This window comes from Pagrus pagrus (genome assembly GCF_965226575.1).
Source record: "Pagrus pagrus genome assembly, chromosome: 18".
NCBI lineage: Eukaryota > Metazoa > Chordata > Actinopteri > Spariformes > Sparidae > Pagrus > Pagrus pagrus.
In genome coordinates, this window is record NC_140202.1 from 24917143 (window position 1) to 24931312 (window position 14170).

Genomic DNA, 14170 nt, shown 5'->3' on the forward strand with positions numbered 1-14170 from the left:
TATGTCCCCGGTGTCCTCACTTCTACTTGCTTAAAAAAAAAAAGCCAAATGCAGCTCTCACTGAAATATCATTCACAAATATCATGATTGACCTAAAACACGCAGCTGGATTAGTTCCTGAATTTAATATGCAGAAATGATCTAAATGTTTTCACTGTGCATGTCATGTCACGTAACCTCCTGAATTAAATGGAGAGATTTGATGGTTGCATTGTGTTTTTATCCGTGATTAAGGAGAGCTGAGTGTTTTATAGCATTTGGAGAAATAAAAAAAAAACCCCAACAGAGCAGTCCATATTTGAGAATGTTTTTATTATCCACGTTTATTCATCACACGTACACAATCACAACACACCCCCTTGATGCTCGATGGATATTTACACTGGCTTCACATGTGCACAAACCTCCTCTAATAAAAGTGTTTTTCTACTTGACAAATATTCAATATAGATAGTAGAAATATGTGAAACATCAAAACATGATAGTGTACAAGTTTAATTTACATCTAATCAAGCTCACGACAGCAAACAGGCCACTATTCAACGAGGGTCTGCACTGTGGGTCAAACAAACTAGAAACCAGCTGATTTTACTCTTCTGCTAATAAAAAACGACACTTTCACGTCTGATTCACTACAACATTTTCTCCTCTCGCTCCCAGGGAACCGGGTCCTGCTCCTCCTCCACCTGCGTGTTCCTGCGCCCTGTCCAAAAGTGCTCCACGTCTGGGAAGGTCTTGTCCCCCTCCGATGAGACCGCGTTGGCGACGGCGTTGGCTCCCACTTCTGCTCCGTTCCCCTCCGTTTTCGGACACATTATCCTGGGGAGCTGCTTCGAGCTTCTGCAGGTCGCGATGAACCAGATGGTGACGAGTCCCTGGCGCACGTCGTCGTACATGGTCATGAGGATCACCGGAGAGAAGGAGCTGCATGCGTAAAGGAGCACTTGCGCGAAGATGATCAATCCCACAGGAGGTTTGTTGTACCCGAGCCTGATCCAGGTGAATGTCCCCCACTCCGGCAGCAGCATGAGCCCGAGTGCGCCGCTCAGACACAATAAAACCAGCGTAACTTTGCTCTGGTGCCGCGGGTTTGGCGCGTGATTCACCGCAGAGTGCAGCGCTTTTGTGTAGTAGCCAAGCGTAAAGATGACCGGCATCAGGAAGGTTGCAGTTGGGTAAATCTTGTAGAACAAACTCATGAAGTCAGACGCGCACACTGGCATCTCAGAGACGCAAATAGTGTCGCGGCCACGCTGCACCACGGAGGCGAAAAGCATCTGGGGGATCGGAAAGATCATCGACACGATCCAAATGAACGCCAGGGCTCCGTGGATCCACGTCGGGCTGTACAGGGGCCCCGTGGCGGCGCTGGGGACAAAAGTGTGTTTGGCTCTGGTGGTGGCTGCGAGGATTAAAGTTTTTGCAACCACACACGAGTGCTGGAACCAGTCCGTGGTGCTGCAGACAAAACTCCCCAAGGTCCACGTCTGTTTGTAGTAGGTGACGGCGCGCACGGGAGCGCACAGCAGCAGGATGACCAGGTCCGTGGAGGCCAGGGACGCGAGGAGCGCCTTCACCTCGGAGCCCTTTCCGTTCCTAAAGTCGCGGATGAAAATCAGCAAAACGAGCAAATTCCCAACTGCTCCGGACACGCAGATCCCGATGAGGATGACGGGCATGGCGGTCCTGGTGTCCTCCCCCTGGAGGAGTTGAACTCCTCCAACAAAATCAAAAAAGGTGACATTTGCCGGTCGATCAATATCCATCTCTTCCCCCTTGTGACTGTAAAGTTTAACCTCCTTAAAGTGGAAAACAAAAAGCTCTCAACAAATAAAATCAAATGTTTTTCTTTTCTCCACTTTGTCGTCCAGGAGTGAAAAAGAGAAACCCAAACCGAGCCGGAGGAGCTGTCCAGCGCGCCGCGGTGCTGAAGCGCTCTTAACAGGGTCGTGATCGCATCAGCAAGTGGGTGAGCAGGCTGGCAGGTAGGCTATTTCAAGTGCTGCCATTTAGCATCGTCAACCACTCACGTCATTTTACCAGTGTGGCTCCAGGCTGCAGCCAGCCCAAATGTGAGCGCAGCCTGGTGTGATTTACATCTGAAGCCTCTGAGGGATCCCGGCTGGCCGGCCGTGTCACAAATATGTCTGAGTAAAGAAATTATCTCCTGGATGTCTGTTAATTGTCTCTTTAGATTAAAAATGTAACACTTGCAACATGGCATATTGTGCAGCCATATGAAATGATTAAATAATCATCACATCATGCTGCAAAAATCTGGAATGGCTCAAAGGCATCTACTCAATGGGGACAAGCGTCCATTCAGTACATTAGAAAAAAGCCTGAATCTCGTCTTTATTTGTGCAAATAATGGCTCAAACTCCCCCAACTAACAGAAACATCCTTTTAAAACTAGTCAAGTTCAACAAAGGCCAAACATTAATCCCCTCAACCATCCATTTCAGGACAAACTGAGAAGAGTAAACAACATTTGGAGCTGAACTTTGGTTGACTAAGGACAGAAAAGTAAGTATTTCTGGTTCCTTAAAGAGACACTATGTAGTCTTGAAGAAGAACTCGCAATACAAACCCATAAATATTCTTTCCATCAGTGAATAAACAAGCCGTTCTCAGAGGAAAATAAGATCCCAAGAACAGTGTTTGAAGCTAGAAAGGTGGCAGGGTCCGCCACATATAAACAAAGTAAAACAACGTACCAGCAACAGGCGTACCAGACCGTCGTTAGAGTTCAGGAAAACATCGTGGTTTGGGTTAAAACATCTACATAACTATTGTGACTTCAGTTAGGAACATACCAACATAACATACGTAAGTTACATAAAGTTATATAAAGTATGTAAAGTTTACGTACGGATGGAAAAAGTACCCACCACTGACTTCACTTTCACTCAAGACACTCCTGGTGAAAAGTCGTCTGCTTGTCACACAGGCTTTGTCTATATACTATAATACTTCTCCAGACTTCCTCCTTTGCTGCCACAATGATTACTTTGGCCACTAGAGGTCACCACCAAACAAGAAACCTAAATACGGGCCGGAATCAGATGATTTCAGTCGACATGCATGGTTGTCAATCATCGATCCTCCTTAATCCTACACACTGAACCTTTAAGGGATCCTCATGTGTTTTCGTTAAAGATGAATATACGTATGAATACCAGAAGATAAACTGTTATGAGCTCTTTAAAACCCTCAATGTGGAATCCAGTTCAAAATCCATTTATTGAGAACTTCGCACCTGCAAACGTGATGGATTTACGTTAAAACCCTTTAAAATGACTTAGTTATATTATACATTTCCAAGTAAGAAACCGTGATTAATTGACTACCAACATTTCCTGATTTACAGAATCAGAAACCTGATCTCAGTAAAGTATCTGCTGGAACAGATCTGATACCAGTTCTCTGTTTTCCCCCTGAATGTATCTCGTGCATGTTCGTCGTCAGAATAATTCTCATGTCAAGTAACAGGAAGTGAAGAGGAGTTTGCAGCCTGCTACGACCCAATGATTGTAAGTCACGGTGGATTCACTGAACACTGACAAAGTGTCCGCATTAATGTGGATCACACCGTGGCTGGTACCTGAACCAGCTCGTTAACGTCAGTATCTGGGTCACAAATAAAGAACCATCTATATTCTGTCCTAGCTATTGAATCCCGGCTCATTATCAGTCTAACACAATGACCCATGAAGCAGACTGCACCGCAGAGCGAGGTGTGTTTACTTGACTTGAAGAGCATCCGGATGATGAAGGGAAAGGTGGGGGGGGGGGGAGCTGGTGGTGTTTAGTAGTGTGTGTGTTTGTGTGTGTGTGTGTGTGTGTGTGTGTGGTTGGGGGGGGGGGTTGTATGTAGAGAGGTGAGGGTGCCCACTCAAATGCTGTCACCTCCTCTAAGAGGGCTGGTTGCTAGGAGACGGGAGCCACCATCACAGTATGGGGTTAGGAAGATGTGAGGCATCATGAAGTAGTGTGAGATCTAGACGGATAGAGAGGCTTTAAAGAGACTCTGGAGCTTCAGATCTAATGAATGAATAGTTACACGGTGTCGCTGCAGCGGGGGAAAAAGGGCTCTAGTGGTATTTAGAGGGATGATATAATAGCAGAAGCAAGAGTGCTGCCCTGAGGGCGAGCAGTAATCAGAGATAATTGATATGTTATGGACTGTGCAGGGCTAAGAATACAGGGAGGTTTCAGCTCCCACTGATTTCGCCTCTGGAAAAACTATCAGTGGGACGTGAACGGGAGGCTCAAACACTCGAATCTGCATGTGTTTACACAGAGATGCGTTTGTATGTTCCACACATGACAAGACCTGTAACATATTCTCATGAGTTTATTATGATAATATAGATAAGAATAAGTCATATAGCACATATTTTCATGCAAATACGCAGCATCATTAAACAAGATTATAAACAAAGTTAAACAGAAAACAGAAGTCAAAGTAGGACGTGACACTAAGCAAACTGTTACATAAAAGTAAATAAATTACATAAATGTGGAAGGGCAGGAATCAGGAGGCCTAGCACTGGGAGCCAGGAAAGGGGCGGAGTTTATAAAAAGGGGGTGGGGATCTCACCAGGGCCTTTCTACCTGCAGTGAGACACACCTGAGGGAGCAGCTGAGGCCAGCATTTGTTTGCAGCCTGATTCGGTAGGCCACATTTGAATGATTTGAGACAATAGGGAAACTGTGTAATAATGAAGTGTTTGTTTTTAAGCTAAATTATATGTTTGTTAGAGTCCCTATTGTTTGGTGAGGGACTGAGTTGGAGTTGGTTGCTCAAGCGTATCAGCCGAGGATTAAGCTTCCAGTCACCTCTGATTTAGGGAAAAGACTGCTAGTCTGGAAAGGCACATTTATTTTTTATGATTTGCAAAATGTTTGGCTGTAAAGTTTTCCTCAGTTTATTAATCTGCTTCTGTTTCTTTTTAGTGTTTAGAGCAAAGACACCCCTGGAGGAGCCAGCCACTGTTTTTCCCCGTGTTAGATTTTCTGTTTTATGTCCTTTGTTCGACTGATGGGTAGAGTATCTTTCATGTGTGTGTTTCCGGTGTGGTTTAAGTCACCATAGCTTGTTGTGCACAGGTAATTTTACTGTGCAAACAGTTTTAAGTTGTTCTGTAGAGGTGGTTTGGCCCATAAATTACATACATATTTAATGCTCATCCCTTTTTTATGCATGACTCTACACCTGCCCCTCTGGTAGTGCAGCTTACCCCTATATAACGTTCTCATTTCATCCCTCCTTTATGTCCTGTGTTTAGACGACTTATCAGATTCCCTAGTTTTCAATTTTTTTTACTTGTTGTTAATGAAATCTATATTTTGGATACAGCAGTCTCTGGTTCCAGTTTGTTCTGGGTCCTATGTATTGAATCTTCCTGGGCTACGTTAAGTATTTTGAGTTAGACGTCAGCTCACCAGGCAGCTAACTTCCGGTTCAGCCATTTGCCGATTTAAATGGGAATAAAACAATCAATTGCTGCAGCTCTTCTAGACTTTATCAATGTTATTCGACGAAATGGCTCAAAATCTGACTGTGAACGAGTTATCAGCGTTTTACAGCAGCTTCTTTCATTATGTAAGTCTATGGGGAAAAGTCTTTTTGGGCTGGTGAGCATCCTATGAGGTTGTAACTGCAGAGTTTGGTCTGTATGTCAGATTGGTTTCAAAGCCCGGTGCTGTTCCTGGGGGCTTGAACACAACCAGATACCTTTTAGGGCGATGTCGGGACCTTTTCTAGCCATGTTTGTGGCCAAAACAAGGTGTTTTCCTAACCCTAACAAGGGTTTTTTTGTCTCTAAACCTAACCTCATCCTTGGTTTTATGCTCACAGAGCTGCTTTCACAGCTTTGGATTCTCATTCTTCTAATATACTGTGTGTGCAGATTAATGAAACAAATCACAATCCATTTAAAAACTCTATTAATCCATTGGAGGGGAAAATTACTTGCCAAAAGTTACTTGAAGAAGATCTTCTCCTCATGAGGTGTTATCACGCTGTCAGTCATGATTGCCATTATCCTTTTTTAAAGGTGCTTTAATGTGCTGTCATTTTCCACTGTGCGTCATTTTAAAAAGATAAGTCTCGTCCTGGAACAAAACATTTTCTCAGCGGGGGTCTCGCAAAGGATGAAAGACGTATTGTTGGATCGTACGTGTAGCGTCTGGTACTCAGACTGTAATTGTGGGTCTTTTTTTCTCAGGATACAACCTCAGACCAACTGAGACAGAAGAGCCTGCGAGTCTTTTCCTTTTTTCTTCTTTTCTTTTTCATCTCTGCGTCCACAACCACTCCAGCCTAGACTGAATCGGTATTGTGTGAGAGTTGGATCCCTCACATCTCCCTGAGGGCTTTTACAGAGCCGGAGAAGGACAAAATAACAGTAAAAGAAAATGATAGAGAGGAGGAGGGAGGGAGGAGAGCACGAACAAAAACCCAGAGCTCTAAATGAACTCCAGTAATGTTCCCTTTGGAGATTAGAAACAAAGATGAAGTACTTTTTCGACCACAGGGATGTCTACCATTAATAAAAAAGCAGACCTTGCCATGATACATTTTTGTCCCAGATCCCTTGATGCAGAAAAAGCTCTTACAGTATCAAAGAAAACAAATGCAGGTTTTTTGTCATTAGCCTCATTCACAGAGATCAAAGGTAAAAAGGGTCTCCCCAGGTAACGGCACACACCAACCGTGTTGCCATCAGAGCCTCGCCTTATTGATGTTATTGCTCAGAAGTGGAGAAGCGATTAGCAATTTGTTGTTGATGCTGCGACCCTGTTTTACATGACTCGCTTTCAAGTTGCCCCTCCATCAGCACAAGATGGAGACGATGGATGGCTGCTGACATCGAGATGCTCCTATAGGTGGCAAGACTGACAGTTACCACGACAACCTGTGGATGGAAACCACTTGACTTGCAGAGCTGCTCGTGGCAGTCGTCATTTGTCAGGCAGGCGGATGATTTTCAGCCCCTAAACATCTTTAATTTCGACGCTCGCGTGAATAAATCTGAATTACATTTCCTGATGAGCTGCAGGAAATCCTCTTAATCATCAGCATCGTTGTTTTGTTTATTTGTTTCAGGCATCACGCGAAGGGATAAATGACTCCCTTTAGCAAAAGGGCAGACTCCCGCCTGCAAAATAGCAAATAATTAATGTCAGTTTATAGTGTGTATGGGAGGGGGAGCGGATGGAGATGGAGATGTAGGCTTTTCTTTTTTCCTCCTTTACTCATAAATAGATAAAAAAAACAAATACAACTGCTGGCGTGTTATTTCCAGATTCTGTTTATATCTTCAGCTTAGTGAATATTACTCCCCATCACCTGCTTTTTAATGATTCATTGTTTGTTTTCCTCTTTTTATTCAGATGAATGTCAGCACTATGCTGCTGCCTGCTGTGCCTTCCTGCCGTGTTGCTGTCATGACTGATCATTTATGGACGCTGACAGCTTAAGTGTTCAGACGCTTTACTTCAGTGAAAGCAGCAAAACCTGCTATTACGAGTAAAGGTCTAGCATTGAAAATGTTGCTTTAGTGAAAGTGTGTAAGAAGAATCAAGAAAATGTGTTTTCTTTTTAATTAAAAGTAAAAGTGTGAGAGATATCTGCTGTTTCAGTGTCAGCGACTGATACGCAGATGGTTTAAGGTGTACGGGAGGAGGAATTGTCAGTGATTATTGATGAGGAAACATGGGAGGAGATTTAGAGTTGAGCAAAAAAGATATTCATACTCGAACAAAGGCAGTTTATTTGAGAATTATACATATAACACATATATCCACAAGTTGCAGATGTTGTTTTAACCCGCTCACTTTCTCCTGTGTCCCAGATGTCAATTTTAAATAGGTATCTTAACCAATAGCAGATGGTAATTCAACAATTTGCAGAAGTATTGATCTGAAATATACATAAAATGGAAGAATATTAGACAAACATTTAGAGATGGATCCAGTGTCTCTGATTTTGGGTGGAAATATAACCTTGTTAAACATTCACACCTTTGCTTTCCTTCCTTCCTTTCTGTTTGTTTGTCCGTGCTGCTATGACTTACACTATTATACTCTTATATTTGATATCATTAGACCATTATGAGTCTTTTTGAACCTTTTATATGAGGCTGCAGCTGATGATTATTTTCATTATGGATTCATCAGATGATTATTTTCTCCATTAAACAGTTGATTGTTTGGTTTAGTGAAAAATGTCCAGAGCCCAAAGTGACACCTTTTTAAAAATGTGTGTTTTGTCCAACTAACAGGCCAAACGTTAAAATGTAGCTTTACATTTAAGAAGCTTTGACCATGAAGTTCACAGTCAGAGGTCTGTGAGGCTTCGTGTCAGCGATGATGACAAATGATCGTCCTGCAGAAATACTAAGAGAAGAGTGCCACCATGTGACAGAGGAAGGAAACGCACAACCTGCACCACAACAGTTACTACCAGACTCAACAGTACCAGATTTCTTCCTTTCTAGTGTTGAACAGTTTTAATGTTTGGTACTCAAGAACAATGCTTAAACTGACAACAGAATAGAAATCCAAACATAAAAAATAAAATATCGACGTTGGCTTTTATTCCCAACAACACACTTTCCTTTAAATATTTGTAATATGTTAATAATTCTGATTTATATTAACTATAATTTACCACATGAGATGAAGATAAGATTTAACTTCAGTTTGACAAACTACATATACTGTTAGATTATCTTCATCTTTGTATGTTTAACACATTTTATACATAAAGAAACCAGCCTCCTTTTTTTTTTACCTCATTAAAACATCAGTACCTTGATGTCAACAGAAGATGGCAGCAGATTATTATTTCTATAAATTACCTCAAAACTTATCGATCCTCTCAGCCACTAGATGGAGACGTTCACATGAGTATTAACACGACTGACACCAGCACGAATGGAAAACTAAGAAATCCACATATAGACCAGTTTTTAATGCTGTGTGATGAATTTGATCAGAGTAACACACAGGAGGCAAAACATCCCCAAAGTACTGATGGTCTTCTATAAATCTAGTTATTTATTTCTTTATTCTGGTGCAAGAATATGATGTAAAGCTGGCAATTAATAAATCATTGAACATTAAGGGTCGAAATGCATTCATTGAAGATTGGACTTTGCTCTAAAGGCTTTTTTAAAACGAGGAACAAAACGTTGCTGCTGATGAACTCGTAGCAAGAAAATCTGGACTGCTGTGTTTATTTTTACTTTAATTTGATCTTTTTCATAATCTTGTTTAGTATTAAGAACACATCAGTGAGCCAGATCTATTTTGAATCCGAAATAAGGGGTGTGGCGTTACACCGGTATTGACGATGACTGTGATATTTTAAAAGTGAAATATCGATCTAATTTTGATAAAACACATTTGATCATGTCGTTTAAATAATAACTCGCCTCTCAAGTAATTTCTGTTTCTTTCCATTATTGCTCAGATGGCAAAGCAAGTCACAAAAATGTCCTTTTTTTCCACTTTTGTACAGTTATGGTTACAGAAACTCTCTCCACCTCCCTACACTTGTATTTTGAGGGAAAAAAAGAAATAAAACATACAATTGGGATTGGGAAAAAAGGATTTATTTGACTGATAACATTTCTTACAAATAATATCTTCAGTCCATGACAATGGAAAAAATGGGATTTTGTGACGGCCCTATCCCACATGACACTGTCCTGCTGTTGTAGATACTTTCTACTGAACCAGATGTGTATTAATCTGCAGCTGGAAATAGTCCCTTGCTATATTTACTCCTGTTTGAGTAATAATTGCCAAAACTACAGTGGCCAGCTGTTTCAGGACATTACAGGAAACTATGTTTTTATCAGCTGTTTGTTGTTTTTAAGATGAACACGTTCAGTATTGTTGGTTCTTTCATGGGATTCATTGACTTTATACATTCATTAATCTGTCTTTTTCTCAGGAGTCTGTGCATCACTTGAGTCACTTGTTTGTGCAGTGAGTGTGAATTAACAGCCACATTACACATTTCTGTACAAAATGATCCTATGTGACCTCCTCCAAGACCTGAAAGGGCTTCAATTCAATCAGTTCCACATGTCGGCAGATTAATAATTAGCTGAAATGTGTCTTTTCATGATGTTTCATGAAAAACGGCGAAAGAGAGGAAAAAGCCCGCAGCAGCAGCAGCAGCCTGACTATAATATGTTAATACACACACACCTATAGTCAAACTGATTAAAGTGAAAGTTTTAATGCACACAATAAGAAACCAAATGTGTTTTGTTTATGGCCCTGGTGCTGCTTTTTATTTAATCTAGATGACTTGTATGTTTCCCGCCCTTTATGCACAGGAGGCCCCTCGCTTAATCTTGTTCTCCATCGGCCCCTGTGCATAATGAAAAGGGGGCTTATCATGATGCTGGCCTCGGGGTGACGTCGACTTTTCTCCATTTCCGCCGAGAATAAGGTGAATGCCACTTAAACCACGTGACCGGCTGGAAATCTCCCAGGACCCATAGGTGCCATCGCCGGGGCTGGAAATGGGAACAATAATTCAGAGAGAATAAAAAATGAAGAGTTCAATTGGGAAGCGATTAAAATGAATAGAAGCTTTGACTAGATAAGACACATACCATTTCCTCATCTATTTAACATTCATTGAATTGAATAATCCGGTCTTATTATCGTAAATAGTCTGCATATTTACCCTGAATATGCTAATTTATGTTTGCTGCAAGCCCTCTGCGACTTAATAATTTTTCCATCACTATATGCATATCTCTGCCTTTTCTCCTATAGCTATTTCTAAAGAGGAGTGGGGAGAGAGAGCGAGGGCGAGGGACCTAGAGGAATAGAGGGACACAGTTATATAGTGCTCATTGTTTCTGTAACTTTTCTATTCATTTTTCTTTTTTTCTTTTTTCTGCACTTTGCCCAGGGGCCAAGCGAGTTACATTTCAATCAAAAGATTCATTGTAAAGTCATTATCCCAAACTAGGCCCCGATAATTGGCTGTCATTTTGCATAGTGGTGGCACTCTGGCTTCAGGGCAAATGACTGTGAGTCTTATCTTTCACTTTTAAGGAAAAATAATGGACAATTTATCATTAATCTTCTCCGGGAAATAATAACAAGTTAAATGTCATTCCCCCCGTGTCGCGCCTTACAAATAAAATTGTGTCGCTCGTGGGCCTGGGCTGATCACCGGCTGACCTATCCTCTTCACCGTGAAGGTAGAGGAGAAATTTAACACTGGCAGGCAGCAGGGTGAAGGCAGGTTGGAAAACATTACATCCTCTGCGACGCCTAAATATACATGTAATATGAGTTACAACAACATTTTTTACTACTTCTCTCGTAGCTCTTAAAATGTGGTTAGCTCTGAAAATGTAGCTTTGAGGCACTCTTTGGTTTAGAGGGTCTTCTAGCTTGTGGAGTGGAATAATTTGCAAGTTGTTTGCTAGGGAGCATCTTTAGCTCCGTCCAGTACAAAGCAAACATCAGAAAATAGGGAGTCGCAGTAGCATAAGGCCACAGAGAGCCAAAGTCATGGGACCTTATTTCTCAAAAAAAGATGTTTGGGACTTATAAAGATCATTTTCCAAGTCAATAAAGTCGCAGTTTGTCGTGAAAAATGTAAAATACCATCTTGTTTTGTTGTAAACCACTCTGTGAGCTACATCGTCTCGCTCAACACCAACATGGCCGCCAACTCGGCCCAGAAAAGGTCCTAAAAAAGGTGAAAATCACAATAAATCTGCTCATATTGACGACTGCAGTGATGTGAAAGGAGAGTTGGTCGGTTCTGTGAGCTGCTAGTATACAGGAGCAGCTCTACAATGATTAAGTTTGGTGAGCATTAAACGAGACGATGCCACTAACGAGACTGTTGGCTGTGTCGTCTTTATAATGACGTACCTTCACAGCCTTATATTTCATTAGTTTGATGAAAAACTGCAACTTTCTCAAGCTGAAAATATGAAAATATGTGTAGTTCATGACACGATTCACTACCAAGTTTTTTGGAAAAAAGGTATAAAGTGGCTGAAACCTCAGCTTGTTTAACTTTGTTGTTCTTTAATAACTTCTTTCTATGTTTAGTGAGAAACTGCTCAATCATCGTGCAGCTGGCACTGTGTGTTTTTTAAAGTAAGACTTCATGTCTTTCAGCCTCAGTGAGCGACCCGGTCCATGTCGAGGGCCCTCATCAGTAAACAATATGAGACAAATGGCAGAATGAAAGGTTGACATCAGCAGAGGACGACACTCATTCCCATTCGTTTATCGGATTAGGCTGCTGTGAGAGGACGAGGAGGAATGACTCGTTTGGCATTCAAAGGCAACTGTGGCCCAAAGAGAGGCCTGTTTGAACAGAGATCAATTATCAATCAGTGTATAGGCGAGGAGGGGAGATTACCAGAGCTGTGCGAGTCGTGTTGACAAATAAACCCCACAGATCCTGTCAATGAATGCACACCGACAAACGCCTTTGGCTTTGACACTGGCCACTGCTGAAATTCAGATTAGAGCCCATCTCATCGGCAGATTAGTGCTGTTTATGTCTGCTCCACCACCGCACATCATCTCTGCTGCCATCTCAGCTGCATTAAGCTCCCTGACCCGCTGCTGCGCGGCCAATTATGTCCTTGTAGGCTCACAGGTTGCTTTCACACAACCCCCAAAACCACTTTATACATACATCTGTACATTTTCTGATGATGTCACAACCTTAAACAATCTCACTTAGAAAATACACAGCCCATTAAAAGCAAAGAAGACAGGCCTGCATGCGTGCATCATGAACATGAACACATGACGAGCTACAGCAGCCGTACAGACGATGAACCCTGTCTGCGTGTCGGGAATAATAAACCATCTGGAATCAATTTTAACAATCAGGTAATAAAAGTGAACACGCTTTTAATGAAAGACTAAACTACTGAAAGATCATTTTTAAAAGCTGTAAAGTGGTTACCACACTCTTACCTGAGCAAAAGTATTAAAGATATTAAAGATATTAACATCAATATATACATAATATACTCATTATGCAGTATAATATATTATTGGATTATAATTATTGCTTTAGTTTATCTGCTGAGTAGCTGGTGAATTTCCCTTCAGGGATCAATAAAGTTTGATCCTAATAACATTACATCATTGTGTATTATTGAATCTGCAAAGTAACTACTAACTAAAGTTATCTAATTATTGTAGTGGAGTAAAAATTGTAGTGAGTAAATGTATGTAGTTACTTTCAATCGCTGCTATTGAAAGGAAAATATGAATTTCAGAGATTTCCAAGTCCTTAAACTCATCATTATAAATCAGCAAGACTTTTTAAAAAATAGGCCAGTCTCCCAATCTCTGTATTAATATGTTGATTTTTCAAGGATATCAATCAATCTATAGATAAAGAGACATTCAAGATATGCAGGGAGTTTTTCCAGAAGTGCTTCATAAACTAATCTTACCAGAAAGAAATTCTGATTTCAGATACAGAAAGTTTCCCGGCAAAACCAGTACACACTTTTTATCCTATCTACAGTTTGTTTTACATCCGGAGAACTGGGTTTTATATATATATATATATATATATATATATATATATATATATATATATATATATAAATGATGGTAGTTGGTGTCTGTATGAATTTAAGAAGCAAAACATCAACTTAAAAGACAAGAATCCTGAAAGCACAGGGCAGCGTAAAAATCATCTGGAGTGATAAAGTATAAACATTCAACACTCCGCCATCACATGAATATTTAAAAGCTGCTGGTTAATGCAAAAGGATGAGCAGAGGCCACGGTGCTACTGCTGAAAAGACTGTTTTAAAGACACGAGTGTGGATTAGATAATATACGTTGCTGCCTGAGTCATGAATTTTAAACCATTTGTGCCTGAAAAAGAGCAACAGATGAGGATTAATCTGACCAAATGCTGCTGTTTGCTGACGAAAATTAACTTCAGCGATAAAAGCGTGAGCTCATAATAGATATAAAGGATGGGTTTGACATTGTCCCCAATGCTGTAGTGTCCCTGAATGCATCAATAGCAGTGGTCAGTGTGTCAGTTTGGAGGGCAGGTTGAAGGTTAGAGGGGCCTCAGAGAGCAAACAGACCCCGGTAATCCCGACCTGCTCTTTGAGTTGAC

General features: G+C 41.1%; 1 protein-coding gene and 1 long non-coding RNA gene across 3 annotated transcripts; one reads left to right on the top strand and one right to left on the bottom strand.

The window, feature by feature from the left end:
• Positions 1-327: 327 nt before the first annotated feature.
• LOC311273895 (G-protein coupled receptor 151) lies at positions 328-2115 on the bottom strand. The gene has a single exon (XM_084381190.1). The coding sequence runs from the start codon at positions 1764-1766 to the stop codon at positions 633-635; it is 1134 nt and encodes a 377-aa protein (XP_084237316.1). The 5' UTR covers positions 1767-2115; the 3' UTR covers positions 328-632.
• Positions 2116-4622: 2507 nt separating this feature from the next.
• On the top strand, positions 4623-7631 carry LOC311274164. 2 transcript variants are annotated; one of them, XR_014624725.1, is made up of 3 exons: positions 4623-4677; positions 6831-6980; positions 7402-7631. It is a non-coding gene; the product is annotated as an uncharacterized lncRNA (long non-coding RNA). The 2 variants fall into 2 exon arrangements; XR_014624726.1 differs by lacking the exon at positions 6831-6980.
• Positions 7632-14170: the final 6539 nt, after the last annotated feature.